Source organism: Mustela lutreola, chromosome 2, assembly GCF_030435805.1.
Source record: "Mustela lutreola isolate mMusLut2 chromosome 2, mMusLut2.pri, whole genome shotgun sequence".
In the NCBI taxonomy this organism is placed as follows: domain Eukaryota; kingdom Metazoa; phylum Chordata; class Mammalia; order Carnivora; family Mustelidae; genus Mustela; species Mustela lutreola.
Window position 1 is genome coordinate 19,290,324 of NC_081291.1, and position 26,314 is coordinate 19,316,637.

A 26,314-nucleotide genomic window follows, 5' to 3' on the forward strand; every position below is an offset into this window, starting at 1 on the left:
GCCAAAAAAATCGCTGTTGATCCATCACAGCCTCTGTTCCTCTGTTCTCTGGAGTGCTGGGACCTTGGATAGTCACTGACCTCTCGCCTGCTCCATACCCAGAGGACAGTCACACCTGAGGTTCTGTTGGGCAGGACTGCTTCTTTCCTGTCGAGGGGTAGATGCAGTTAGAACATGTGCAGTCTCGAGTGTTTCGGAAATGATTTCTTTAAAGGCCACTGTGTTGAGGCCCTAAGTGCTGTGCACTGGCCATCTGCAGGTCTTGGTATCCAGGCGCCGCCGTCCGGGTTGTCCTCCTTGTGGTGCCTCCAACGGGGGTGGAGCCACGGGGAAGTAACCAGTACCAGACCGGTGTACACTGGTCCTGTGCGAGGTGCTTAGTGAGTCACGGAGGTGAACCTTGTCACTCACTCCCTTAGCTCCTCGGGCGGTGACAAATTCAATACTAAGCAGTTAGTCTGTAAGGGCAAAAGATAGTGGAGATCCCTGGGTGCATTACAGATAATCAAAAAAGTGGATTTGCAGACTTTAAATTAGCTTTCTGTGAATTACCTATAGTTGCTTACTTTATAGTGTTACCGTCCCAGAAACCTCTGCTCCAATTTGCAGCTTCACTAACCCTTGGGGTTTGAGAGGTGGAAACTCTGGTGTCAAGAGCATGCAGGGTGACTTCCTGCTTTCGTAACCTTTGTGCATGTAGAGAGCCTGAGTGACTTTTTGAGATGTCTGTGGATTATGAGAGCTTGAATATTCTTTTTTTTTAAGATTTTATTTATTTATTTGTCAGAGAGAGAGAACGAGAGTGAGCACAGGCAGACAGAGTGGCAGACAGAGACAGAGAGAGAAGCAGGCTCCCTGCCAAGCAAGGAGCCCGATGTGGGACTCGATCCCAGGACACTGGGATCATGACCTGACCCGAAGGCAGCCATTTAACCAACTGAGCCACCCAGGTGTCCCGCTTGATTATTTTTTAAAAAAGACAAAACTCTAGCTCTTTACATAAATAAACTGGTAACTGATGAATTTGCGGTATTTTTAGTTCTTTGTGCTAAGGAAATCTGGATTTTCCTTTAAAGCATTGGTTGAACGTGGTTAATGATCCGAGGCCGGCAGAGGACTGGAGGGCCTCTCCCTCCCTTGGGATGAAAATCCTCTCTAAGGAACCTGTGGCTTCCTGTTTGCTCCCTCTGCCTTTCTGAGAGCAGGTTGCTGGGTGGGACACTTCATTTGGCTTCTAACAATCTGTGAGATCCTGAAGTGTTCCTGCAGAGGCATCAGCAGAGAGAGAGTGAGGGCTATGGTTTTTGTGGTCGTTTTCTCAACCAGGTAAGAAATGCGGCCTGGCTGAACTGCCTCAGGATGAACGGTTCGGCTGCGGTGTGGGGGGCAATCTCCCTCCCATTCCCTGGCGGTTGTTGCTTTGACTGTTTTATCTTTGCATTTCCCACTCTCGCATCAGAAATCTTATCAAGAGATAACTGAGGTGGAGGGACTAGTCGGGGAACAAAGGCCAGATTCTGTTTTATCAGTCAAGCTCTTCAGGGCAGTTAGTCTGAGGAGATAGAATCAGAGCTCTCGGCCTCCCTCCCCCTCCTCTCTCTCTCTTGCCTGTGACCTCTACATTCCTGGTCTTTCCTCTTACCACGAAAGTTCTGAGCAGGTAGGGCAAGTGACTATCCCCATGGCTCTGAGAGGGATTGGCTGGCCTGTTAGGAGGTCTATGTTGCCATGAAATCTCTGATAGTGTCCTCTTGATCTGTGCATGAGAGAATGCAAAGAAGAGGTCCCTGACTCTTAATTAGGTCTATTCTTAAGACACAGCTTTAAGGTTTAAAAACAAGAAAGAAAGAAAGAAAGAAAGAAAGACAGAAAGACCCCAGAACTTCAAGATTCAGTGGACTGGCGTACAGTGAGAGGACAAAGGTAAATTTTCTGCTTACAGAAGAGGTCCTTTGGGGCGCCTGGGTGGCTCAGTGGGTTAAAGCCTCTGCCTTCAGCTCAGGTCATGATCCTGGGTCCTGGGATCGAGCTCCGCATCGGGCTCTCTGCCCAGCGGGGAGCCTGCTTCTCCCCCTCTCTCTCTGCCTGCCTCTCTGCCTATTTGTGATCTCTGTCAAATAAATAAATAAAATCTTAAAAAAAAAAAAAAAGAAAAAAAGCGGTCTTTTAAGTAGTCAACTTCCCGGTGCAGATAACTGTGTGGAGACTGGGAAGGGCAAGGTGCCTGTGTACTCATTTTGTGTGTGTGTGTGTGTGTGTGTGTGTGTGTGTGTAAAATGTGATCTGCTCGGGCGCCTGGGTGGCTCAGTGGGTTGAGCCGCTGCCTTCGGCTCAGGTCATGATCTCGGGGTCCTGGGATCGAGTCCCGCATCGGGCTCTCTGCTCAGCAGGGAGCCTGCTTCCCTCTCTCTCTCTCTCTGCCTGCCACTCCGTCTACTTGTGATCTCTCTCTGTCAAATAAATAAATAAAATCTTTAAAAAAAAAATGTGACCTGCTCACTCAATGTGGGGTTGCAGCTCATGACCCATGTGGGAATAATGAGTTGGCTGCCCAGCTGACTTAGAGCCCTGGACCTGCACTCTTGATCAGATGGGAGGAGATCCAGCATACCTGGTGTGAAGGTGCCCGAACTGGACACATTTCCCTAAATCTGAGGAGAAACGAGATTTAGATTCTCTGAATCTCCTTGAGGAGCAACCCAGCATCCTCTTCTGGGTAAGGCTAGCAATGCAGGTGCTGGCAGGACCCGGCCCAGGAGTTTTGCCTTTGCCTGTTGATTGGGAGCTGGTGCTCTCAGGTGCCACTCTAGGGAAGCCTGATTGTGAGGTCAGTGCGTCAGGCGACCTTGTCCTGCTCTGCATTGGCGTTGCCTCCTCCTCACTGCCTGAAAACAGCACAGCCATGGCTTTGCAGAACAGGAGTTCTAAGAGTTTGCAAGGCCGTCTTTTGGCTCTTTCTCTACAGCCTTCAGAAGCATACCTCTAAAACCTACCGGAGAAGTTTGTAATGATTTAGAGTTTATAGTTGTTGCAAGGCTGAGGTGGGTAGAAGGGCCAATTAGAGCTGTACGTGGGAGGGAAGGAATTCAGCCAGCAAGAAAGCCTGAGCAAACGAGTGGGTGCTAGTTGTGTCTTGTCCTTTTATAAACAATGTTTGTTGGTCTGGCAGTTTCTGGCATGGTTGAAATATTCTCGACGGTCGAGCCTTAAGAATGTGGCCCAAAACAAGAATGTAGCCAAAGCAGATCGCACCGTTAAATACTGAAGGTCGAAGTATGTGCCTGGATAAACATGGGGTGCAGTGGCAGCCTTCCGGTGAAGGTGCAAGAACCCCCATTCACCAGAGCAAGGACACCCCTCTGTGGCGTCTGTGTTGTGAGGCTGCTGGCAGGGCCGAGGGCTGGGGTAAGGGGTAAGGAGAGACCTGACTAGGGGGCAGGGAGCGCTGGGGCCACTCCCCTGCTTCCCCTTACTCCTCTGTTTTGGAGTCTAATTAGCCAATTAGGTCAGGAAGGCCAGCAGTCAGCACGCTTTTTCTCAACTTAGTTCATCGAAGTCAGATTAACATATTAGTTTTGAGTGATGGCCCTTATTTGTAATCTTTTATAGGATAATGGAAAAATATATCAGGAAACTCAGCTTTTAACTTTTAACCTGTGAAATCAGATGTGATGACTGCTTTTGTGTTTAGTCAATCATTTCAAGGATTTGGTGGAAACTCACACTCGGCAGATGGCAGACCAAGCACCTGCTTGGTGCTAAGATCTCCTGGGGGAGAGGGCAGCAGGGCACATGTGGCTGAGACCCCAGCAGTGGACCTCTTCTGCCTCCTTTCCCCTCTGGGTAGCCCTTGGCATCTGGCCTTGATGCAGACAGACATTGACCATCCTGCCCTCAAAACATAGTCTGGCTCTACCTTTGTGCTGAGATGGAGGGGTTTCGAATAGCCAGGGCAAGTCTGTGGAGTCAGAAGGAAACATTTTAGTTTCCAGTAAGCACCTACTCTGTGTTTGTAAATTTGCCGATTTATAAGTACTTTAGTTTTATTGTCTCTGTGCTTTATGACTTAGTAATATGTGCAAATCCTAATTGAATATTTTCGTATGAAATGCGGGAAGGCTGCATGCATAGCAGATGAAGCTTCACACCTAGCACAGGGTAGGTAGTCGGTAAATATGCACTGAAGTGTAATTATTCTTGAGCTGTCCTTGAGATAATTGTAATTTGCTGTAATTGGGTTCTCGGATGCCACAGGGGTACGCGGATGTGGTAATTCATTCTCTCTTGGATTCTGCTGAGTCTGGCCCCCGATCTCTCACATTTACTCCCCGCCCTACCCCACCTCTCACTCCAGCTGCTACAGCCAGGTGGTCCTTGTCTTTGGGCTCAGTTTACCCTTTTCTGTTCTCAGGGCCCTGCCTGGGCATTGGTGATTCGGACAGGACCTAAGCCTCATGAATGTTTTTTCTGAAGTCTGATTGGTATGACTCTGAGTAACATGTGTGCGGTGTTTTTTTTTAAGATTTTATTTATTTGACAGAGAGAGAGAGAGCGCGTGCATATGCACACAAGGGGGCCGGATCGGTAGGCAGAGGGAGACGGTAGGCAGAGGGAGACGGAGGGGGAGAAGCAGGTTCCCTGCTAAGTAGGGAGCCTGATGCAGGGCTCCATCCCGGGACCCTGGGATCATGACCTGAGTGGAAGGCATATGCTTAACTGATAGAACCACCCAGGTCCCCCGAGTAATGTGTTTTTAAAAAAATATTAATTTGTAATTGTGGTTAAAATGCATAATAAAATTTACCTTGTTATCCATTAAAGTTTTTTTTTTTTTAAATTGTGGTAAAAAAACATCTAACAGATTTTTACATGTTAATAATTTTTAAGTTTGCAGTTTAGTACCGAGTAATGTTTAACAGCAAGGGGCATACCGAGGTCAGTGGAGTGTAGAATGAACTGTTTCTCAGTGAGTTTTGTCACAGAACATGTGAAAAATAGACCCAGATGAAAAACCACGGTCTGGTGGAGAATGGCCTGCAGCCCTGGGATTTTGAGCCTTTTCCTTCTCTTCCTCTAGGACATGTTTGTACCTGAGTGAGTTTGTACTTAGGTATTAAAGCTTTGCTTCCTTCCTGCGTTGGTTGAAAAAAACCAAACCACCATCAGCAGAAACCCTTGCCCTTCCTGCACCTCTCCTTTTGGTAACTGTGATAAGTGAGAATTTGCAAGAGTTTTCCAAGTGAGAAAAGTTCGAAGCAGCTTTTCTAATAGATGATTATGTAGTGCTTGCTTCGCAGAAGTAATTTTTTTCTTCCACATATTTTTACTTCAAGTGTCTTGCTGTGTATGTAAGCCTAGACTCCTTTGGTGGGTTCTCCAGCTCCCTGGTGGTGTCTCTGGGGGTCTGCCCCACACCTCTGGTGGTATCCCACAGCATGCCGGCCAGGTGGGGGCTTGCCTTGTGTCGGGTGGGTCCTCAGCTGTCTCTGGAGCTGTGAGCACTTTTGAGGGAACACCTTGAATCTTCACCGGCGACTTGGTTCAACACTTGTCTCATCTGATGCTAAAGAGGGAAAAAGGCCCATTTTTAACTCAAAGCAGAGAAAGCTGCCTGTCTTATGGTATTTGGAGCCCAAATAAACAGTGACTTCACACTATTGTTTTCCATTGTGGGAGTACATCCTGTAGGCCATCCGTTTGAGCAGTTTTAAACTGGTTAGCCCTCCAGAATTTTTATATTAATGTTTGACTGATATTTAACAGTTAATTTTAACTTTTGAGTGTCTGGACAAAAGATTTTATTTTATTTATTTTTTTGAGAAAGAAAGCATGTGCATGAGCGTGGTGGGGGGAGGGAGAGGGAGAGGCGCAGAGAGTCTTAAGCTTCACACCCAGCGAGGAGCTGGATGGGGAGCTCAGCTTCACAACCCTGAGATCATGAGCTCAAACCAGGAGTCAAATGGCCAACCAATTGAGCCACCCAGGTACCCCCCGGGACAAGAGCATTTTTGCTAGATGGAACTTAAAGCGGTTGTTTCAGTTGGTTTGCTTTTAACTTTTTCAAAACCATTTGAAACAGAGACATGGACTTCTATTATTTGTTTGGTTTAAAAAGATAGTCCCATTTTCCTTAAATGTTTTAATTACTACGGCGAAAAGAAGCAGTTTGAGAGTTTAAGTACAGTTTCTAGGTAACCTAGCTATTGGAGAGGAGCAGTTCCTGGGAGTGGTTGGGGGTGAGGGCTGCGTCGGCCTCAGCCACATTTTGTGTAGTTAGTATGGGATTGACTCTCACAATTTTTCTTTAATTCTTGGAAAGCAAAAACTAGTAGGGAGCTGTTCTTCTAGCATTTTAGTTAAGATGTCTTAGTTTCATTCCCTGTGGGCTTTTCTGCATATGAGGAAACATTAAGTTTACTATGAATTGAGCTGGTGCCATATACACATTTGTTCTTGCATTTATTGTGTGGAAAGCATTTATTGACTGAGCTTCCTGTGTGCATGGGGCACTCATCAGCTCTGGAAAGGCAGGCTGAGCAGAAGAGATTTGCTTTCCTGGAGCTGGGCTTCCGGTGGAATATTCTAGTTCCCAGGAGCTGGCAATCCCCAGCTCTGTCTAGATTGTCTAGACAGAATAGGCCTTGTGCCTCATGGACATATGCCCCCCCAACCCCCACCCTCAAACAAGGCATGTACCTTAGTCATATATAGCTGGGGATTAGTATTAGTGACAGGAAGGGCCGGAAGGATTCTTTCTTTCCTGCTGAACTGGGCCCCCGGAAGTTTGGGGTTCTTGCCTGTCATATATATTGCTTTTGATTCCTTAGTTGTGTCTCTTGACTTTGTAAACTTAAAATACACTTGCCTCCAGGGCGGATGTTAAGTATTTGGTTTATAAAGGACACTACCTTTTTGGCATTGCTGAAAACTTGACGTACGTGTTTGTGTGTGTGTGTGTGTGTCTGTGTCTGTGTGTCTGTGTGTGTCTCTCTATCACTGAAGAGTCCCCAGGGTCACAGTTGGAGAAAGAAAGCATCGTTGAGGCTGTTGGGAGATTCAGGGGATTGCCAGCTCCAACCCCAACTAGATCGGGTTCCTATGAGTGAGAACACTTACCTGAAATGAGTCTTGGGGTCTTGGGCCCCCTGGGCTTCCTATCCCAGACTGTCCTTTCACTCTTGGGGACCCATATCCCAGGAGCCCGGTGGGGGCTTCCCTTGCTAAGATATTCTTGACCACAGCCAGCACCATGAAGTGCTGCCTCAGTGGTGCTCTCAGGTGCTAAATGTTCACTTGACCCAGGGAGGGGTGCGATGGGTACCTGGGGTACCGTGTGGCTCTCTTTCCTGGCTCTTGGGGCAGGAGTGCAGGCTTTTACCAAGAGAAGAAGGAGAGGGCAGCCCGAGTGCCTGCCCTGGGATAGCAGTGTCCCAAAGGGCTGTGCTGTGTCCAGGCTTTGCAGGCTCTAACACTTTTTTTTTTTTTTTTTTAAAGATTTTATTTATTTATTTGACAGAGATCACAGGTAGGCAGAGAGGCAGGCAGAGAGAGAGAGGAGGAAGCAGACTCCCCGCTGAACAGAGAGCCCGATGCGGGGCTCGATCCCAGGACCCTGGGATCATGACCTGAGCCGAAGGCAGAGGCTTAACCCACTGAGCCACCCAGGCGCCCCCGGCTCTGATACTTTTAAGGTTTCCCTGCCCCCCTGGGCGGGGGGATGTCTAGAACTAAGGGGTGGAACTGCCGCCTGGCAGCATTGTTCACTTTTCACACTTTCTGTCATGGCTGTTGAACATGTGTTTAGAGAGCCAGGGGCTTCACTAAGGCACTGGGAAGGCCCCTCTTCACAGAGTTGTATTGCTCTGGGGTCGAGGACAGAACTGAATTCAGACTTAGTGGCAGGCACTGACTGGGTACTGATACAGAGGGAATAAGTTACGTGTTCTCTGATAGATCATCTTTGTCAGCTTCTGTTAGCCAGATAGTGGTGAGTTCAGCTGAGACGTAACATGTTCTTGGGCTGCCCTGAGCACTTCCTGGTCTTCTAGAAGGTATAATAAGAGTGCACATATGCAGTATTAAAATGAGTGGCTGTGTCAGGAAGACTGTGTGATTCTGCCTGAGTCTCTGTTTCCTGAGCACCTTCACCGTATTCTGGCCACAGGCTGTGTGACCATGGTCGAATGTTACCTCTCCTAGGGCCTTGTTCCCTGCAAAAAGGAGGAGGCGGATCTCTGGAGTGCTTCCATCTCTGAATGACCAAGTGCGTGAGTAAGAGACTATGTAAAAACCTTCCAATGGGATGTCCTAGTTTGGGCGTTTGAATGCAGCCTGCCAAGTTCCTTGCATGGGGAGATATGACCCTTGCTTATAGGAAGCCAGCATCAGAAAGACACAGGCTGCTTTTTGCCAAGTTTCCAAAAGATCTTTTCTCCCCGGGGCATGGAAAACCGACGTATAGCAGTTGGAGTTGTGCCCTGGACATCGCCTGCTTGCTAAATGTAGAGGCACTTAGTCATACCCGTGAAACAGATACCCCATGTCGTCATGTGTCCGCAGATAGCAGACTGAGCTTATGTTCTTGGTAGGACAGGGTGTGTCTCATACTGTTGCTGTTTTCAAATAAGCTGAGAATTTTTTTTTTTAAGATTTTTATTCATTTATTTGACAGAGAATGAGAGAGCACAAGCAGGAGGAGCTTCAGAGGGAGAGGGAGAAGCAGACTCCCTGCTAAGCCAGGAACCCCACATGGGGCTGGATCTCAGGACCCCAAGATCATGACCCGAGCTGAAGGCAGATGCCCAACAGACTGAGCCACCCAGGTGCCCCTAAGCTGAGAATTTTTAAATGGAGAATCAGATTAGAAAAGTAAAAGATCAACTGGATCTCAGAAGTAGTAAAATAAGTAAATTAAAGAGTAAAGACACAGGAAGAAGCTAAAAAAACACCAAGTTCTGTATCCTCTCCATTAATTCATTAGGTGTGTGTCTGGAACTGTGTGTGTGCTTAGTATACATTACTGATAGTGACAAATGTCCCCCTGTCCCCCCAAGCTTCCAGTTTTGTAGGGTGTTAGTTGAGCTGAGCACTTAACTAAATAAGAGTTACAATGTGTAAGAAAGAAAAGGCCATTAAGAGAAGCACTGTGCAACAGTAAACTGTCAAGTTACAATTTAGAATAGTATAAAACGGGCGCCTGGGTGGCTCAATCCTTAAGTGTCTGCCTTTGGCTTGGGTCATGATCCCGGAGTGCTGGGATGGCGCCCTGCAGAGGCATCAGGCTTTGCTCAGGGAGCCTGCCTTTCCCTTTCCCTCTGCCTACTGCTCCCCCTCCTTGTCCTCTCACTCTCTCTTTCAAATAGATAAATCAAATCCTTAAAAAAATAGTATAAAACAGAAGATTTAGTTCTAAAAATTAAGTGATAAATAAAATAAGCTATAAAAGGGGTATGAAGGCACAGACAGGAAACTGGGAGATACAAACATACACACACACACGAATTCCAAGAAAAACCTTTAACTTGGGGAACTTGATAGAAATCTGAGAAGACCTCTACCGAGAGTACGATGAACCTGTGTGTTGAGGAGTCAGGGTGTTTCCTTCTTTGCCCTTCCTGGTTGGGGACCCTGCAGCGGTCACAGAGAGTTAAGTGGTTCTTGGGAGCTGATGTCCACAGGACCCCAGCCTCTAAGTCCGTGGTCATTTGGTGTCCCCTTGAGGAAGTGTGACATTTAACACGTTTGGCAAGTCTGTGCTGGGAAAAAGTGATACAGCCAGATGGCTGGCAGGAGAAGTCCCTTTTGGGGAATGGGTCTGAAATCCCATGAGAACTACCCGGTTGCCTATGGCCTTAGGGTGGAACAAGGTAGTGGAAACAGGAAGGAGGACAGTGTTATACCCAGTATTTATCTAGCACTGATGAGAGGATGCGATCGTGCCAGATCATAAAATATCTTCATTGGCTTTCCAAGGTAGATAAATCTCAAATCACTTTTCGTATCTTTGTGGAGCAGCTTCATGTGTTTTTTTATCTGATCCTTTAGGGAGCAAGCGCTGTCCTAGAAACTAGAAACTAGGAGTATGTGAACTTGAGTGAAGTGGGGCCCAGGAGGGTAGGGGTAGACAGAAATGGAGTTGATCAGTGGGGTAGGGTTGGGGCAGGGCAGTAGCTCCAGGGGCTGAGATCTGGATGCCATTCAGAATTTGCTAGACACATGAATGAGGACAGGGCTTTCCAGTCCTCAGAAGGTGGTGAAGAAGACACGGAGCAGGACTTAACTGTTTTAGGATTTTTATTAGTTTGAGATGACAGCCCTTTACCTTCACGGTGTTTAGGTCTCTAGCAGAGAACATAGACTAACATTATATATAACCTTAGTATCTGCTACTCTGCTTTGTCGTGCCTTAATGTTCTGTTGTTGTTGTTGTTGTTTCAGATTTATTTATTTTTTAGAGAGAGTGCATGGCACTGAGTGGGGAGCCAGACGCAGGACTTGATCCCATGACCCTGAGATCACGACTGGAGCTAAAACCGATTCAGATGCTTAACTGACTGAGCCACCCAGTCACTCCTCTTCTTTTGTATTTTTGTAATATCCTATTTTAGGAGATAAAGCAGTTATGAATTTGGAGACCATTGTGAACCCACCTTTTCCTGTGCCCCTTTTAGAGCTATACCAACTTCTTTGACACCCCAGCTGCCTCGTTAGTCCCTGGCAATCACTAATCTATTCTCTATTTCTATAATTTTGTTACTTCAAGAATATTATAAAAATATAATATATGTAATAATGTATATGTAAGGTATGTATAAAAATATAGTATGTAAACTTCTAGGATTAGCATTTTACACTCACCACAATTCCCTTGAGATTTGTTCACTTGGTCTAGTATATCAATAGTTTATTTCTTTTTATTGCTCATTAGTAGTCCATGGTATGGATGTACTACAGTTTGTTTAACCATTCATCCACTGAAGGACATCTGGGTTGCACTATTGGTTGAAGAAGCTATTTTCCCCCATTGAATTGCTTTTGTATTTTTTTCAAATATAAGTTGGGTATTTTTGTTTAAATCTGTTTCTGGATTCTAGAGGTGTTTGGGTGGCTCAGTGGGTTAAGTGTCCAACTGTTGGTTTTGGCTTGGGTTGGGATCTCAGGGTCATGGAATCGAGCCCCTCAGTGTTCAGCACAGAGTCTGCTTAAAACACTCTCTCTCGGGCGCCTGGGTGGCTCAGTGAGTTAAGCTGCTGCCTTCGGCTCAGGTCATGATCTCAGGGTCCTGGGATCGAGTCCCGCATCGGGCTCTCTGCTCAGCGGGGAGCCTGCTTCCTCCTCTCTCTCTGCCTTCCTCTCTGCCTACTTGTGATCTCTCTCTGTTGAATAAATAAATAAAATCTTTAAAAAAAAAATTTAAAAAAAAAACAACAACACTCTCTCTCAAATAAATAAATAAATCTTAAAAAAAATTCTGGATTCCCAGTGCTGTTCCATTGATTTATATGTTTGTCTCTCCACTAATACAGTCTTGATTATTGTAGCTTGCTAAGTTTTGATATTAGGTAGAATAATCCCTCTTTTTCTTTTACAAAATTGTTTTTTGGCTATTGTAGTTTCTTTGCCTTTCCATATAAATTTAATTTTTTTAAATTTTTTAAGATTTTATTTATTTGAGAGAGAGAGCATGAGCAGGGAGGAAGGGGACAGGGAGAAGCAGACTCCCCGCTGAGCAGGAGGCCCAATGCAGGGCTCAATCCCAGGACCCTGGGATCATGACCTGAGCCGACAACAGAGGCTTAACGACCGAGCTACCCAGGTGCCCCTCCTATTATCCTTCTGTTACGGATTTCTAATTTGATTCCATTGTGGTTAGAGAACACATTCAGTGTTACTTTATTTCTTTTAAGTTTTTTAGCGTTTGATTTATGGCTCTAGATATGATTTATCTGTATTTATGTTCCATGGACATTTGAAAAGAATGTATGTTCTGCTGTTAATGTTGATTAGATCATGTTGATCGACGGTATTTTTGAATTCTTTTGTAACCTTGCTAATTTTCTTTCTAGTTGTTCTCAGTTGTTGAGAGTGTGGTGTTGAAGTTTCCAACTAAAATTGTGGATTTGTTTATTTTTCCTTTCAGTTCTGTCAGTTTTCATATAACTTTGTTGTTTGGTGTGTGTACGTTTAGGGTTGTTATTCTTGTTAGCTTGAGCCTTTTATCATTATATCATTTCCCTCTGTCTCTGGTAATTGTCTTTGTTCTAAAGTCTATTCTATCTGATATTGATAGAGCCTTTCTTGCTTTCTCTAAATTAATGTGTGCATGTTATATCTTTTTCTGTTCTTTTTTTTTTTTAAGATTTTATTTATTTGACAGAGAGAGACAGTGAGAGTAGGAACACAGGCAGCACGAGCAGGGGGAGAGGGAGAAGCAGGCTTCGGCCGAGCAGGTAGCCCGATGCAGGGCTCAATCCCAGGACCCTGGGATCATGACCTGAGCTGAGGGCAGACTCTTAACAACAGAGCCACCCAGGCACCCCTCTTTTTCTCTTCTTTTACTTTCCACCTATCCTCGTCATCTTGGTATTGTCATCTATTGATTGCCTTTTAATTCAGTTCGAGATCTTCCTGGTTTATGGTATGAGTGTGTTTTTTTTGTTTTGTTTTGTTTTGTTTTGTTTTTGGAGAGGGAAAGAAAGGGTGGGGGAGAGGGGGGTGCGGAGGGAGAGGTAGAGAGAATGCCAAGCAGGCTCCATGCCCAGCACAGAGCCTGATGTGGGGCTCAGTCCCACAACCCTGAGATCATGACCTGCTCTGAAACCGAGAGTCGGACGCCTTACCAACTGAGCCACCTAGGTGCCCCTGATGAGTGGTATTTGATTGAAACCTGAACAGTTTTGTCTCTGTTCTGAAACTGATTATTTTTCCTGGCTTTTTCTAATACTCTGGCAGGAGACAGATGAGGGAGGTACTGCCTGATTATTGGAAAGTGGAGGTAGAAGTCCAGGTTCCTTACTCAGCCTTTGTTTTTAATTGAAGTATAATTAACATACAGTATTCTCTTAGTTTCAGGCAGACAACATAGTGATTCAACAGCTCTATACATTCCTCTGTGCTCACCATGATAAGCGTAGTCACCATCTGTCACCAAACACTATTACAGTATTATTAACTATTCCCTATGCTGTACTTTGTATCTCCATGATTGTTTTATAACTGGAAGTTTGTACCTCTTTTTTTTCTTAAAGATTTACTTACTTTTTTTTAAAGACTTTATTTATTTATTTGACAGAGAGAGATCACAAGTAGGCAGAGAGGCAGGCAGAGAGAGAGAGAGAGGAGGAAGCAGGCTCCCTGCTGAGCAGAGAGCCTGATGCAGGACTCGATCCCAGGACCCTGAGATCATGACCTGAGCCGAAGGCAGGGGCTTAACCCACTGAGCCACCCAGGCGCCCCCGTGGATTTACTTACTTATTTGAAAGAGAAAGAGCAGTGCAAGTTGGGGGGCAGGGGCAGAGGGAGAAGGAGAGAAGCAGACTTCCTCCTGAGAGTGGAACTCCATTTCGGGGCTTGATCTCAGGTCCCTGAGATCATGACCTGAGCTGAAGTCAAGAGTTGGAGGCTTAATGGGCTGAGCCCCCCGGGGCCCCATGTTTGTACCTCTGAATCACCTTTATCTATGTCACACACCCCACCCCCCCCCAACTTCCCCTTTGGCAACTACCAGTCCTATTTAAGAGTCTGATTTTTTTGTTTGTTTGTTTGCCCCACTCAGCCTTTTTTTGACACCTTAAGCCTGGTGAAGTCCTTGTTAACTGCTGCTGGGTAGGGGTGGGAATTCTCGTTCCCTAGCCCTCTTTATCAATGAGCGGTGGTGAGCGTTCTGACACTAGTTCTTCTCTGACACCAGCCCCACAGGTAGTGGGAGAAACGCCTCGTTACTGCTTGGATGGGCATAGAGTCTAGGTTTGGTTTCCACTGACACCAAGGAACTAGAGGAGTAGGCCAGGTGGTACGTTGTTACTGGACAGTAGGGGTGAAAGTCCTACTTAGCCTTCTCTGATACCACCCCAGTGGGGATTAGGGAGCCTTGTTATAGCCTCATGAGGGTGGAAGTCTGAGGCTCTCCATTTGGCCTTTGCTGGCTTGGGTGGGAGTGGGGCCATAGTTTTTTCTGTGGTGTGTGGCTAGAATAGAGCTGTTATTGTCTAAATGTTTTCTGTCTTGCTAGGCTACCCCCTTCCTGCTCCTCTGGCTAAAGAGAGCAGACTTTTGTTGGGACTCTCTCTCGTGTCATCTGTTGGCATTTCTGGGTTGCCAGCATCTTCAGCTCCAAATCTGGGATGTTTGAGGCAAAAAGAACTCACCACTTTGTCTTTCCTTGAGTCTTGAGGTCTCTCACTGGTCTGCCTTCTTCCCTTGACTTTTTAGAGTCTCGTGTTTATATATAATTTCTGGAATTTTTTGTCCTGTTTAGTGGGAAACTAGGAGAAAAATAGGTCTACCTCATCTTCTTAGATATGGAAGTCCAGTTGTTTTTTTTCTTTTATGCTTTATTTTTTGATGTCTTGTTAAATGAAGTCCTTTCTTATCCTGACATTCTACTGTATTCTAAGATTTTGGGACTCCTGGGTGGCTCAGTCAGTTAAGTGCCCTCAGCTCAGGTCAGGATCCCAGGATCCAGTCCAGCGCCTGCTTCTCCCTCTGCCTCTGCCACTCCCCCTGCTTACACACACTCTCTCTCTGTCAAATAAATATGTAAAACAAACAAACAAACAAACAAAAAAAAAAAACTAGGGCTAGATATAACTGCTGTTTATAAAGTTATTTTCAGGGGCGCCTGGGTGGCTCAGTGGGTTAAAGCCTCTGCCTTTGGCTCAGGTCATGATCCCAGAGTCCTGGGATCAAGCCCCACATTGGGTTCTCTTCTGAGCAGGGAGCCTGCTTTCCTTCCTCTCTGCCTGCCTCTCTGCCTACCTGTGATCTCTGTCAAATAAATAAATAAAATCTTTTAAAAAATAGTTATTTTCATAGAAAAATACTTATAAGTCAGCAGCACCTGTGTGGCTTAATCAATTAAGCAGCTGCTTATGGCAGGTCATCATCTCGGATCCTGAGATCAAGTTTCGTATCGGCTCCCTGCTCAGTCCCTCTGCCTTTCCCCTCCGCTTGTGTTCATTCTCTTTCTCTCTAACAAATAAATAAAAGTCTAAAAAAAAATTTTTTTTATAAGTTCAGCTTTTTACACTTGTATAGCTAATCCACCCAGGACTTATTTATAATGGAGAAGCGAGGGAGGACCCTAATTGTACTTGATTTCCTGCATAAATGGCCCTTGGTCCTGGTGCCTATGAACTGCTCCTTTGCAAGCTGATTTCGGGCTCTCTGTCTGCTTCCACAATCCACTTCTGCCCTTCCGCTGTAATGCTGCTTTAAATACCTTCATGATAAGTCTTTGGTAAGCTAGGACTCCCGGACTTCAAAATTATTTTACTTGGGCTTTGGCTGTCTCATGAATTTTAGTTCAAAAACAAAGTAGGAACAGAAATGGGAAAATCAATAGCCAGAAAAACCCCAACCCTAGGCCTGTTGGAATTGGCTTGGATTTGCATTGACTTTATAGTACATTGCCCACTTCGGTGACCTTGTTTTTTGTTTTTTGGTTTTTTTAGCAGTATCATTTACTTTGCATACCCCAGTCAAAAAATATCATGTGGCCCCTTGGCAGGTTGGTTTAGGGCAGGGCTTTCTTTTCTAGAATGGGAAATTGCTCTGGTCACCTTGGGGACACCCATCAAGTCCCACAGTGCATCAGTATGACTTGTCAGCCTTAGGGCAAGTGTTCTGAGCTGCCTGCTGAAGCAAGTAAGGAGACTGAGGGACAAGGTGCAGGGTTCTAATCTCTCTTTTGGGGATGGGGAGCAAGTGAGGCCAAATAAGTTTTGTTCACTGGCACTGAGTTTGTAAATACGGGTTTAATAAACAAGTCCTGTGATTAGTGCTTGGGATGTGAGGAATACACAGTTGCTGAATTTCTCTGTGCAAATGCTTGGTTTTTTAGTCTCTTCAAAAGCATTGTTTTTAGTGGGGGAAGAGGCAGAGGGAGAAGGAAAAAGAGAATCTTTTTTTTTTTTTTTTTTAAGTTTATTTATTTATTTGACAGACAGAGATTACAAGTAGGCAGAGAGGCAGGCAGAGAGAGAGGAGGAGGCAGGCTCGCTGTTGAGCAGAGAGCCCAATGCGGGGCTTGATCCCAGGGTCCTGGGATCATGACCCGAACCAAAGGCAGAGGCTTAACCCACTGATCCACCCAGGCGCCCCAAATGCAGAGAATTTTGCTCCTTCATCCCTAAATCCTTCAAAATTAGGGACAATCTCTTACACAACCACACTACTATCATCTCACCTGAAAAAATTAATAATAAATCCAATCTCCTGCCCAGAGGCCCCATTATTTCTTTCGGAGCTGGGCTTCTGTGTTTTAAAGTTTTTAAGTTTTTTGCTTTAAGTAAATCCAGATCCAGTCAAGATGCACACAGTACATCTGGTGGCCGTTTCTAAATCTGGAACAGTCCCCCTGTGTTTAGGGGTGTCAGCATTTGGGTATACCAGGCCAGTTATCTTGTAGAAGGTCCCACATTCTAGATTCGTCTCATCGTGTCTTCATGACTGCTGTGTTTGCTGTATACTGGGAATTAGGTCTAGAGCAGCACTGCCCAATAGCAATATAATGTGAGCCACACATTAGTATTTTCTGGTAGGCATGTGAAAAAATAAAAATAAGAAGGAGGTATTAATTTTGGTCCTGTGTTTTCTTAAGCATTTCTTTATTTATCATTTGTTAATGTGTATTATTTACTTAATATTTTATTTCATAATATTTCTTATATCCAAAAGAATATCATTGCAGTATGTAATTGGTATTTTAAAAGTATTAAGGAGATATCTTACATTCCTTTTTTTTTTTTTTTTTTTTTGCTAACTTTTCAAAATTCAATGTATATTTTACCCTTAATGGGCCAGCTACATTTCCAGTGCTCAGTGGCCACATGTAGCTGGTTCCTCTGTCCTGGACAGCGTAGGGTGAGACTTGATCTAACTCAGGGTAGATGTTTTGTCAACACTTGGGGGTAGTAACTGCCTGTGTACAACTTGGAAATTATGGGGTTTGCTAAAGTCTGAGTCTGCTCTCTTCTTTTTCAGGCCCTGGGATGGAGCAGGTGTGCAGAGGGTGAGGACCCAGCTCTGGGACCAGGTCACTTGCCTCCTTTCTTAGTAAGACTGTTGGCTTGAGCAGACCCAAGCCGGGATGAGGATGTCTGCAGGCCTTTCGCTGCCGCTCCCCCTCTGGGGGAGGACCTTTCTCCTTCTGCTGTCTGTGACTGTGGCTCAGTCCCATTGGCCTTCGGAGGCTGGCAGGGACTGGGAGAACCAGCTCGAGGCGTCCATGCATTCAGTGCTCTCAGACCTTCACGAGGCTGTTCCCACAGTGGTGGGCATTCCTGATGGTACGGCTGTCGTTGGGCGCTCGTTTCGAGTGACCATTCCAGCGGATTCAGTTGCCTCCAATGGAGAACTCATCAAGGTGAGATGGATGTAAAGCTTAAGTAAATGAGGAAGAAGTCTCATCTGCATTTTGGCTTTAGTTGTTTTTTGTTTATGTTTTTTGGGTTTTTTTTTAGCTTTCCATTCTAAGTTCCACATTCTGAGCTCAGTTCTTCCAGAACCTGTGCAATTATCATAAGAGAGGGACAACCACTGATTCTCACCAGAGGGTCTCCAGATACCTCTGAATAGCTTCCTAAACTTTTATTCTTTCTCCTATTTTTGAAGGTGTTACCATTAAAAAGCCTTTACATCTGTGGTTTGGAAAATTTCATGGTCATTGTGTTAGGATTTGATGGAAAGGCTTAAGTGCAGGAAAAGGTCTTCTTTCATTAACCACGGTATTAAACCCAAGAAATACAGAACTTTGAAATGATTTGAACCTATTTTTATAAAATATGGTATAAGTAAGTATAGGAGTTTTGCTCTCATTGGTGTTGTATGTTTACTAATGTGTTTGATCACTTAAGGACGAGTATTAGCATCCAGCCTTCAGCCTTGCCCCATCTCCTTTGGGGAAGCAATCCAGAGAACAAGGGGATCTGAGACCCACGTGACAAAAGAGTGTCTTGGTTGGCCCAAGATGGAAATCAGGTGAAATAGGAAGCCTTTGTGTCAGGAAGCACCATCCCTTTGTCTGGGGTTGTGGGTCCTTGGAATTTCCCCTGGATCCTGAGTGAGTTTGCACGGTGGCCACAAGATAGGTAGGCTGCACTTCTCAAGTTAGGAACATCTTCTAGAGCAGAGGTCAATTCTTTTTCTTAGAAGGCCAGATAGTAAATAGTTTAGGCTTTGCTGGCAGCGTGGTTTCTGTTGAAACTCCTCAGCCCTGCCATTGTAGCACAACAGTAGCCATAGATAATGTGTACATGAATGGGCGTGAGCGTGTTCCAATAGAACTTTACCTGTGGACGCTAGAACTGAAATTTGAATTTCATATAATTTTCACATGTCAAAAGATAATCTTTTCATTTTATTTTCTCTCAATCATTTGAAAATGCAAAAACCATTTTTAGATCATAGGTTGTACAGAAACAAGTGGTAGGCCACATTTGGCTCTTGGCCACAGTTGTCCTACGGCAAGCATTCTTCCCTCGAGGTATGGCTTGAAACCGAACTAAAAATATCCCAAGATTGGTACTTTGTGATGGTAGTTTTTATGTCTCTTTTGCCTTTAGACATGTGCAGACACAGTGTTCTGGTGATCTCTTGGTGTGTTTAAACCACCAAAAGTTCGAGGTTTAGAACTCCCAGTTTGTTTGCTCACAGTTTTGTGGCTAGGAATTCAGGGGGTCAGAGCTCATCGGGAAACCTCATATCTGCTTCACATGGCACTAATGAGAGTGGCTCATCTGGGTCTGGAGGGTCCACTTCTTTTTTTTTTTAAGATGTTATTTATTTATTTGACAGACAGAGATCACAAGTAGACAGAGAGGCAGGCAGAGAGAGAGAGGGAAGCAGGCTCCCTGCTGAGCAGAGAGCCCGACGAGGGGCTTGATCCCAGGACCCTGGGATCATGACCTGAGCCGAAGACAGAGAGTCCAACCCACTGAGCCACCCAGGTGCCCAGAGCGTCCACTTCTAAAATGGCTTATTCCTGGCTGACAAGTTGGTGCTGCCTCTGGACAGGGAGCTTAGCTGGGGCTGTTGGTCAGGGTCCTTGGTTCCTCTCCATTTAGACCGTCCCCTGGGCTGCTTGAATTTCCTCACGGCACAGTTAGGTGGGTTCCAGGATTGGGTATTCCAAGAAACAGGAAGTGGAAACTCCCAGTCTCTTAAGGCCTGGCTTGGTAACTTGCACAGCAACACTTCACTGTACTCACTGGTCAAAGCACTCACAGTCTCTGGTGGGTCCTTTCCAACTTTCTCCTCTCTGATCCACAAGCCCCAGGCATCTAGATTAGATATGGTCACAAACACTATGCCACTCGTCCCACTGAGAGGTCGCTCTGTGCCATTTTCCCTTAGATCTGGGCAGACCTGCTCCTTACCTGCACCTTCCTTGTGCTCCCTTCATTTTCTCCCAGCCCCCTTTTCTTTAGGTCATGGCTTGTTCTCAGGGTGGCCTTCTGAGGTCAGAGGTGGTCATACTCTTAAAAATCCTGGCTCAGGTCCACAGAGCTCGTTGTTGTTTGCAGAAGTTTTCCGTGTCATCTTTGTAATGCCCCAGCAAGCTAGTTGCTAGTCTGCCTTTTAGAAAAAGAAGAGTGGCACTCTGGGGAGTGCAGTCCTTGGCCACCTTCACATTTGATCTTCTGAATGTCCAAACCCTGTAGTGGTTGCCCTTGTTCCAGTGATCACTGGAATGTTTTACGTGGATTAGTTTTGACAAGAGGTGCCTTGAATCAATGCAGCAAGCTGGGTATTTGCTGTATCTGGCAGAGAAATATTTAACAGGCTTATGGGGAGTAAAGAGATTTTATTGGGAAAACAGGATTTTATCTGAGCACATTTATCTGTAGAAAGCAGACCATTTAGTAGCTGATCAGCCTATAGAAAAACAGATGAAAATGTGTGACTCTTTGTTCCAGACAGTCTTGCCATCAGCATTGTGTGGGGTGGGAAATCAGATCAGAAAGCGTGACTTGGTCTCTGGAGCTTCAATTTCCCTGGATGTAAAGCGGCTTAATAAATCTTTATATAAAAAGGGTTTTTCCCCCCTCAATTATAATAATGAGATATAAATGTGTGTTGTAGAAAAGGGAGAAAGAAAAATCTCTTGTTCCTACCATTCAGAGTGAAGTCTTCTACCATTTTCTGTTTGTGAGGAGGTGTCCCTATCACACACACAGACATCTTAGACCTGAGATCATACTGGCCATATATTTTTTAAATTTTTAAATTTTAAATTTTGTTTTTGTTGTTTATTTAAAATAAATTAACATACAGCATATTACTAGTTTCGGAGGTAGAGTTGAGTGACTCATCAGGTGCATAGAACACCCCGTGCTCATTACCTCAGGGGCTCTCCTTAGTGCCCCTCAGCCAGTTACCCCGTCCCTCCATCCACTTCTCCTCTAGCAACACTGTTTGTTTCCTATAGTTAAGAGTCTCTTATGGTTTGTCTCCTTCTCTGATTTTATCTTACTGTATTTTTCCTTCCCTTCCTCTATGTTCATCTGTTTTGTTTCTTAAATTCCACATAAGAGTGAAATCATGATATTCGTCTTTCTGACTTATTTCACTTAACATAATACTCTAGTTCCATCCATGTTGCTGCAAATGACAAGATTTCATTCTTTTTGATGGGCAAGTACATCTTTATCCATTCACCTATTGATGGACTTCAGGGCTCTTTCCGTATTTTGGCTGTTGCGGACCTTGCTGCTATAAGCGTTGGGATGCACGTGCCCCCCCCCTTTAAAAAAAGATTTTATTTATTTATTTATTTGACAGACAGAGCACAAGTAGGCAGAGGGGCAGGCAGAGAGAGAGGAGGAAGCAGGCTCCCCACTGAGCAGAGAGCCCGATGCGGGGCTCGATCCCAGGACCCTGGGATCATGACCTGAGCCAAAGGCAGAGGCTTTAACCCACTGAGCCACCCAGGTGCCCCGCATGTGCCCCTTTGAATCTGTGTATGTGCCCTTTGGATAAATACCTGGTAGTGTAACTTCTTCCTCTTCCTTTTTTTTTTTTTTTTTTTTTAAAGATTTATTTAGAGTCTGGGGGCCCGAGTGGCTCAGTTGGTCAGTTAAGCATCTGACTCTTGATTTCGGCTCAGGTCATGATCTCAGGGTTGTGAGCCCGCATTGGGCTTTATGGTTAGTAGGGAGAGTGCTTCTTTCCCTTTCCCTCTCCTCTCCTCCTGCTGGTGCACGTGCTGTCTCTCAAATAAATAAATAAATCTTAAAAAAAAAAAAGAAAGATTTCTTTCTTGGGATAACCGAGTAGCTCAGTCAGTTGAATGTTCAGCTCTTGATTTCGGCTCAGGTCATGGTCTCCAGTCATGGGACTGAGCCTCATGTCAAGCTGCATGATGGGGGAGGAGTCTGCTTGGGGATTCTCTCCTTTGCCTTCTACCCCTCCCCCAGCTCGTGCATGTGCTCTCTTAGATAAATAAGTAAAATTATTTTTAATCTTAAAAAATATTTATACTTGTTTATGTATACCTATATATACCCTATACTAGACATCTTTCTGGGCCTACTTTTTTTTAAAGATTTATTTATTTACTTTAGAAAGAACGCGAGAGGGAGAGGGAGAGAGAATCCCAAGCAGACTCCACTGACCATAGAGCCTGACATAGGGCTTGATCTCATGACCTGACCCAAAACCAAGAGTCAGATGCTCAACAGACTGAGCCACCCAGGCACCCCTAAACCTACCTTTTTTTATTCCCTGTAGTTTGAGTTTTTTCCTCATAGTCCTTAAGTATTCTTTGGGAAGATGATTTTTAATGACTTGCCCAATATTCTTACGTATGTGAGGAATATCTCAGATCTTATTCCCAAGGAGTGTTTTTTTTTTTTTTTTAAAGATTTTATTTATTTATTTGACAGAGATCACAAGTAGGCAGAGAGGCAGGCAGAGAGAGAGGAGGAAGCAGGCTCCCCCCTGAGCAGAGAGCCTGATGTGGGGCTCGATCCCAGGATCCTGAGATCATGACCCGAGCGGAAGGCAGCGGCTTAACCCACTGAGCCACCCAGGCGCCCCCCCCCAAGGAGTGTTTTAAGGTGACTTCCAAATGGTATCCATCACTACTACTGCCGTCACCTGAGCTGCCACTTATTTGCCCAGGCTGCCGCTCTCTGTTCCTTTTTTTGTTTGTTTTTAAAGATTTTATTTATTTGTCAGAGAGAGAGCGTACAAGCAGGGCGAGTGGCAGGCAGAGGTAGAAGCAGGCTCTCTGCTGAGCAAGGATCCCAATAGGGGACTCCATCTGGGGACCCTGGGACCATTATCTGAGCTGAAGGCATGCTCTTAACTGACTGAGCCACCCAGGTGTCCCGCCTTTTTCTGTTTTTCCCCTCTCAGTCTGTTTTCCGCACTGAGGCAAGAGATGTTCTTATCTTGGTAAAGCTTAAATCTGCTAACACACCCCCTTTCCCCCAACTATTTTTTTTTTTTTTTTTAAAGATTTTATTTATTTATTTGTCAGAGAGAGAGAGAGTGAGAGCAAGCACAGGCAGACAGAGTGGTAGGCAGAGGCAGAGGGAGAAGCAGGCTCCCTGCGGAGCAAGGAGCCCGATGTGGGACTCGATCCCAGGACGCTGGGATCATGACCTGAGCCGAAGGCAGCTGCTTAACCAACTGAGCCACCCAGGCGTCCCGCCTTTTTCTGTTTTTCCCCTCTCAGTCTGTTTTCCGCACTGAGGCAAGAGATGTTCTTATCTTGGTAAAGCTTAAATCTGCTAACACACCCCCTTTCCCCCAACTATTACTGAGCTGCACTTAGAATGGAGGCCCACGTGATTGGCCTCTGGCCTCCTCTCTCTCCCCTTTTCCTTTTGCATGTCATGTCCCAGCCATACTGGCCTCTTTCTTGCCCCATGGACATGCCTGGCTCAGGGTCCACCATGGCCTCTGGCATAGAATTTCTTCTGTCAGCCTGGTTCTGGGCAAGGCTTGGTCTTCTAGCCATTTTGGCCATGGCCCAGTTGTCTAATGAGGATTCACAAACAGAGCGTGGTGCTCTCTTGAAATCAGACAAGGTTTTTTTTTTTTTTTTAAGATTTTATTTATTTGACAGAAAGACACAGTGAGAGGGAACACAAGCAGGGGGAGGGAGAAGCAGGTTCCCTGCCAAGCGGGAAGTCCGATGCAGGGCTCGATACCCAGGACCCTGGGATCGTGACTGAGCCGAAGGCAGACACTTAATGACTGAGCCACCCGGATGCCCCCAGATGCGATTTGATAGTGTGGTTGTCTTTCTTGCTGTGACTGGTCAGGGGATATGCATGGAGATTGGTGATGGAGTAAGTCAGTGTTTGGAACAGACGAAGCAATCAGTAGTGTATTGAAGGGATGGAAAAGTCAGTCTCATTCTGAGTGAGCTGCCTTGACCACCTGCCCAAGCCTTATTTGACCTGTGTGCATCGAACCTGTGTGGTTATGCTGCCTATTTCTGGAGGTTGTGGTGACTCTGGGAGTCACAGTGGCAGAGGGCGTATTGCTTTGCATTAGCCAAATGTGCCCATCAGCTTCGCAAAGGGCTACCCTGTACTTTATACACCAGGCCGCAAGGAAATAAAAGAGGGGACCTACCCGAGGAGGTGGCCCTGAGGTCCTGAATTCTCTGCTCTGCCTCACGCCTGACACCCTTTCATGTCCAGATGGCCCTTGTTCAATATTAGCTTGCCCAGCACCTGCTGCTTCCCTTGCTGTTCTCTAGCTCTGCCTCGAGAATTGATTTGCTATTGCTGACCCCGGCTTAACTCCCACATGGATCCCCTTGACCTGATGATGCCAGCAGGGGCTGTGGGATACCTCCAGGCCTAGTGGCCAGCATGACCTTCCAGAGAGACTTGGGCCTTGGGATTCTGTTCTCTTCTGTGGCCTTAGAACACTCAAAAGCAGGTGGACCTTGCATGTGCTCCCTTGGACCAGACTGGATAGCTGTATGCAGAGCTCACCCCACATCAGCTGTCTTTTGCTCTCACAGATGCCTTTGGACCCTAGAGCACCCTCCCTCCTTGTCAGGGTTTGTGTGGGTGGGTCCCACAAAGCCAGGTTGGCCTTTCTTGGCTAGATCATCGGCTCTCCCAAGTTGGCCACAGTATAAGCTACCCATCTTGACTCTTGCCTCCCTCGGGATTGGCTTCAGCTCCCTGCAAGTGCCTCTCCTCTGACTTCAGTGACCAAGGGGCTGGCTGAGGAAGGTGATTATGTGCCTGGAGACGTTCTTACCCCTCCTTTGTAGGGTGGTCAGGAGAGACACCATTGCATCTCAGGAAATGATTGGCTGCCCCTTCAGATGTCTCATTTTGGTAGAGCCCGCAAGGTTGAATTTTCATTCCTGCTTCCCCTTATCCTCCTAGGCTGGAGACAATGTGGACTTTCCCTCAGCCCAAGATGTCGGCAGACTGGGAGCAGCCCTTCCTGGGACTGTGCTCCTAGCTGCTGGCGTGGGCCCCCAATTGTTCCCCTGAGAACAATGGGTACTCTTTTTGGCCAGGAAGGGGAACTCATGAAAGGACCGTTTCTTTGGATGCTTGAGAGCTTTGTGGCAACCCCGCCTGCATGAGATGAACTGCAGTTTCTTCCTGCCTCGAGTGGGTGTTCCCTGGCTCTGAATGGAGCCCTTGTGAACACAGCACACCGGGAAATGCGGGTTGGCGAGGGAAGGCATCTTTGGGGTGGGTTGTAAGAATGACATTTGCCCAGACCCATCAACTCAAATACTTACTGAAGTGTGGACTTGACTTCTGTTTTTAAAAAAAAATTTTTTTTTTTCCTGACAAGGGCTGAAAAAATATGACAAAGTAAAAATAGATGGTGTTGGGATTGAGGCACTGGCTGATTGTGAGAATTTTATTAATGGCTATAATTATGCTTAGCTGTCCCTCTGAGGGGGAAAATTTTTGTTCTTAGATGAGCACAGTTAACATCAGGTAAAATGCTTCATAACTCAGACCTGGAAGGCACTGGCTGGACTGGACAAGTTGTGTTCAGCATGTGATCTGGTGGCCTTGGCCTTTATGGCAAGAGCCGTGTGCTGGTTTGAGGCTTGCATGTCCAGCAAAGATGGTCTCTCATGGGTATGGCTCTGCTTTACCCAGCAAAGCAAAGGCCCCTTATACCCACTTCCATGGTTCCTCATCTTAATGGGGACAAAGTTTTGGCTCCTTGAGCTCCAGCCAGAGGATCTTCCTGTTGACTTGTGCCATTTCCCTGCAGCCCCGTCATGTGACTGTCCATGTGCATCATTCACAGAAGCTGAACTTGGCCACAGAGTAAATTGGTCTCATTGTCGTAGTCCAGGGCCCAGATCAGGATCACCCTGATGTGAGTCAGCACCATGGGGCCTCTGAAACTTGACTGGACGCTCAGACTCCACCAGAGGGACCATTTCCTATCTCCCTAGGCAGAGGAGACCACATAGTAGGCCTGCACAGAGAATGCCTTGATCACATCATGTTTCAGTGCCTCAAGGGTGTTGCATATGGTACCCAGCCATAGGTAGCTGCAGGTTGGCCCAGCTTTGCAACTTGGCTGAGGAGTGGGGAACTGAAAGGTCACGAGCCAGTAACCAGGTCTGAGGGACGGCAGGGATTTTGCCAGAGAAGGCTTCTAGAGGCCTAAGCAGCCGGGTATCCCAGGGCAGCAGTCTTTGCCACTTTGAAATGCACCACTGAGGGGTACCTGGGTGGCTCAGTTGGTCAAGCAGCTGACTCTTGATTTTGGCTCAGGTCATGATCTCAGGGTCATGGGATGGAGCCCCGTGTCGGTCTCCGCACTCAGTGTGGAGTCTACTTGTCCCTCTCTCATTTTTTGATTGGATTCTTTGTTTTTTGGGTGTTGAGTTGTAAAAGTTCTTTATATATTTTGGATCCTAATCCTTGAATGGATATGTCATTTGCAGATATCTTCTCCCATTCATTAGGTTGCTTTTTAGTTTTAGATTTCATTCTAGTTTTAGATTGTTTCCTTTACTGTGTAGAAACTTTTTATTTTGATCATAGTTCCAATAGTTTATTTTTGCTTTTGTTTCCCTTGCCTCAGCACACGTACCTAGGAAAATGTAGCTATGGCCAATGTTACAGATTACTGC

General features: G+C 45.8%; 1 protein-coding gene across 4 annotated transcripts in view; it reads left to right on the forward strand.

Annotated features, from left to right (window-relative positions):
* DAG1 (dystroglycan 1) overlaps window positions 1-26,314 on the forward strand; it is a 69,142-nt gene that overhangs the window by 31,190 nt on the left and 11,638 nt on the right. For 3 of the 4 annotated variants that reach the window (XM_059160909.1, XM_059160908.1, XM_059160912.1), the window contains exon 2: window positions 17,203-17,584. In XM_059160909.1, the coding sequence (XP_059016892.1) occupies window positions 17,309-17,584 (276 nt within the window). In that variant the 5' untranslated portion in view covers window positions 17,203-17,308. Of the gene's footprint in view, window positions 1-1,219; window positions 1,327-17,202; window positions 17,585-26,314 lie in introns of those variants that run through there. The other variant, XM_059160911.1, reaches the window with a different exon arrangement.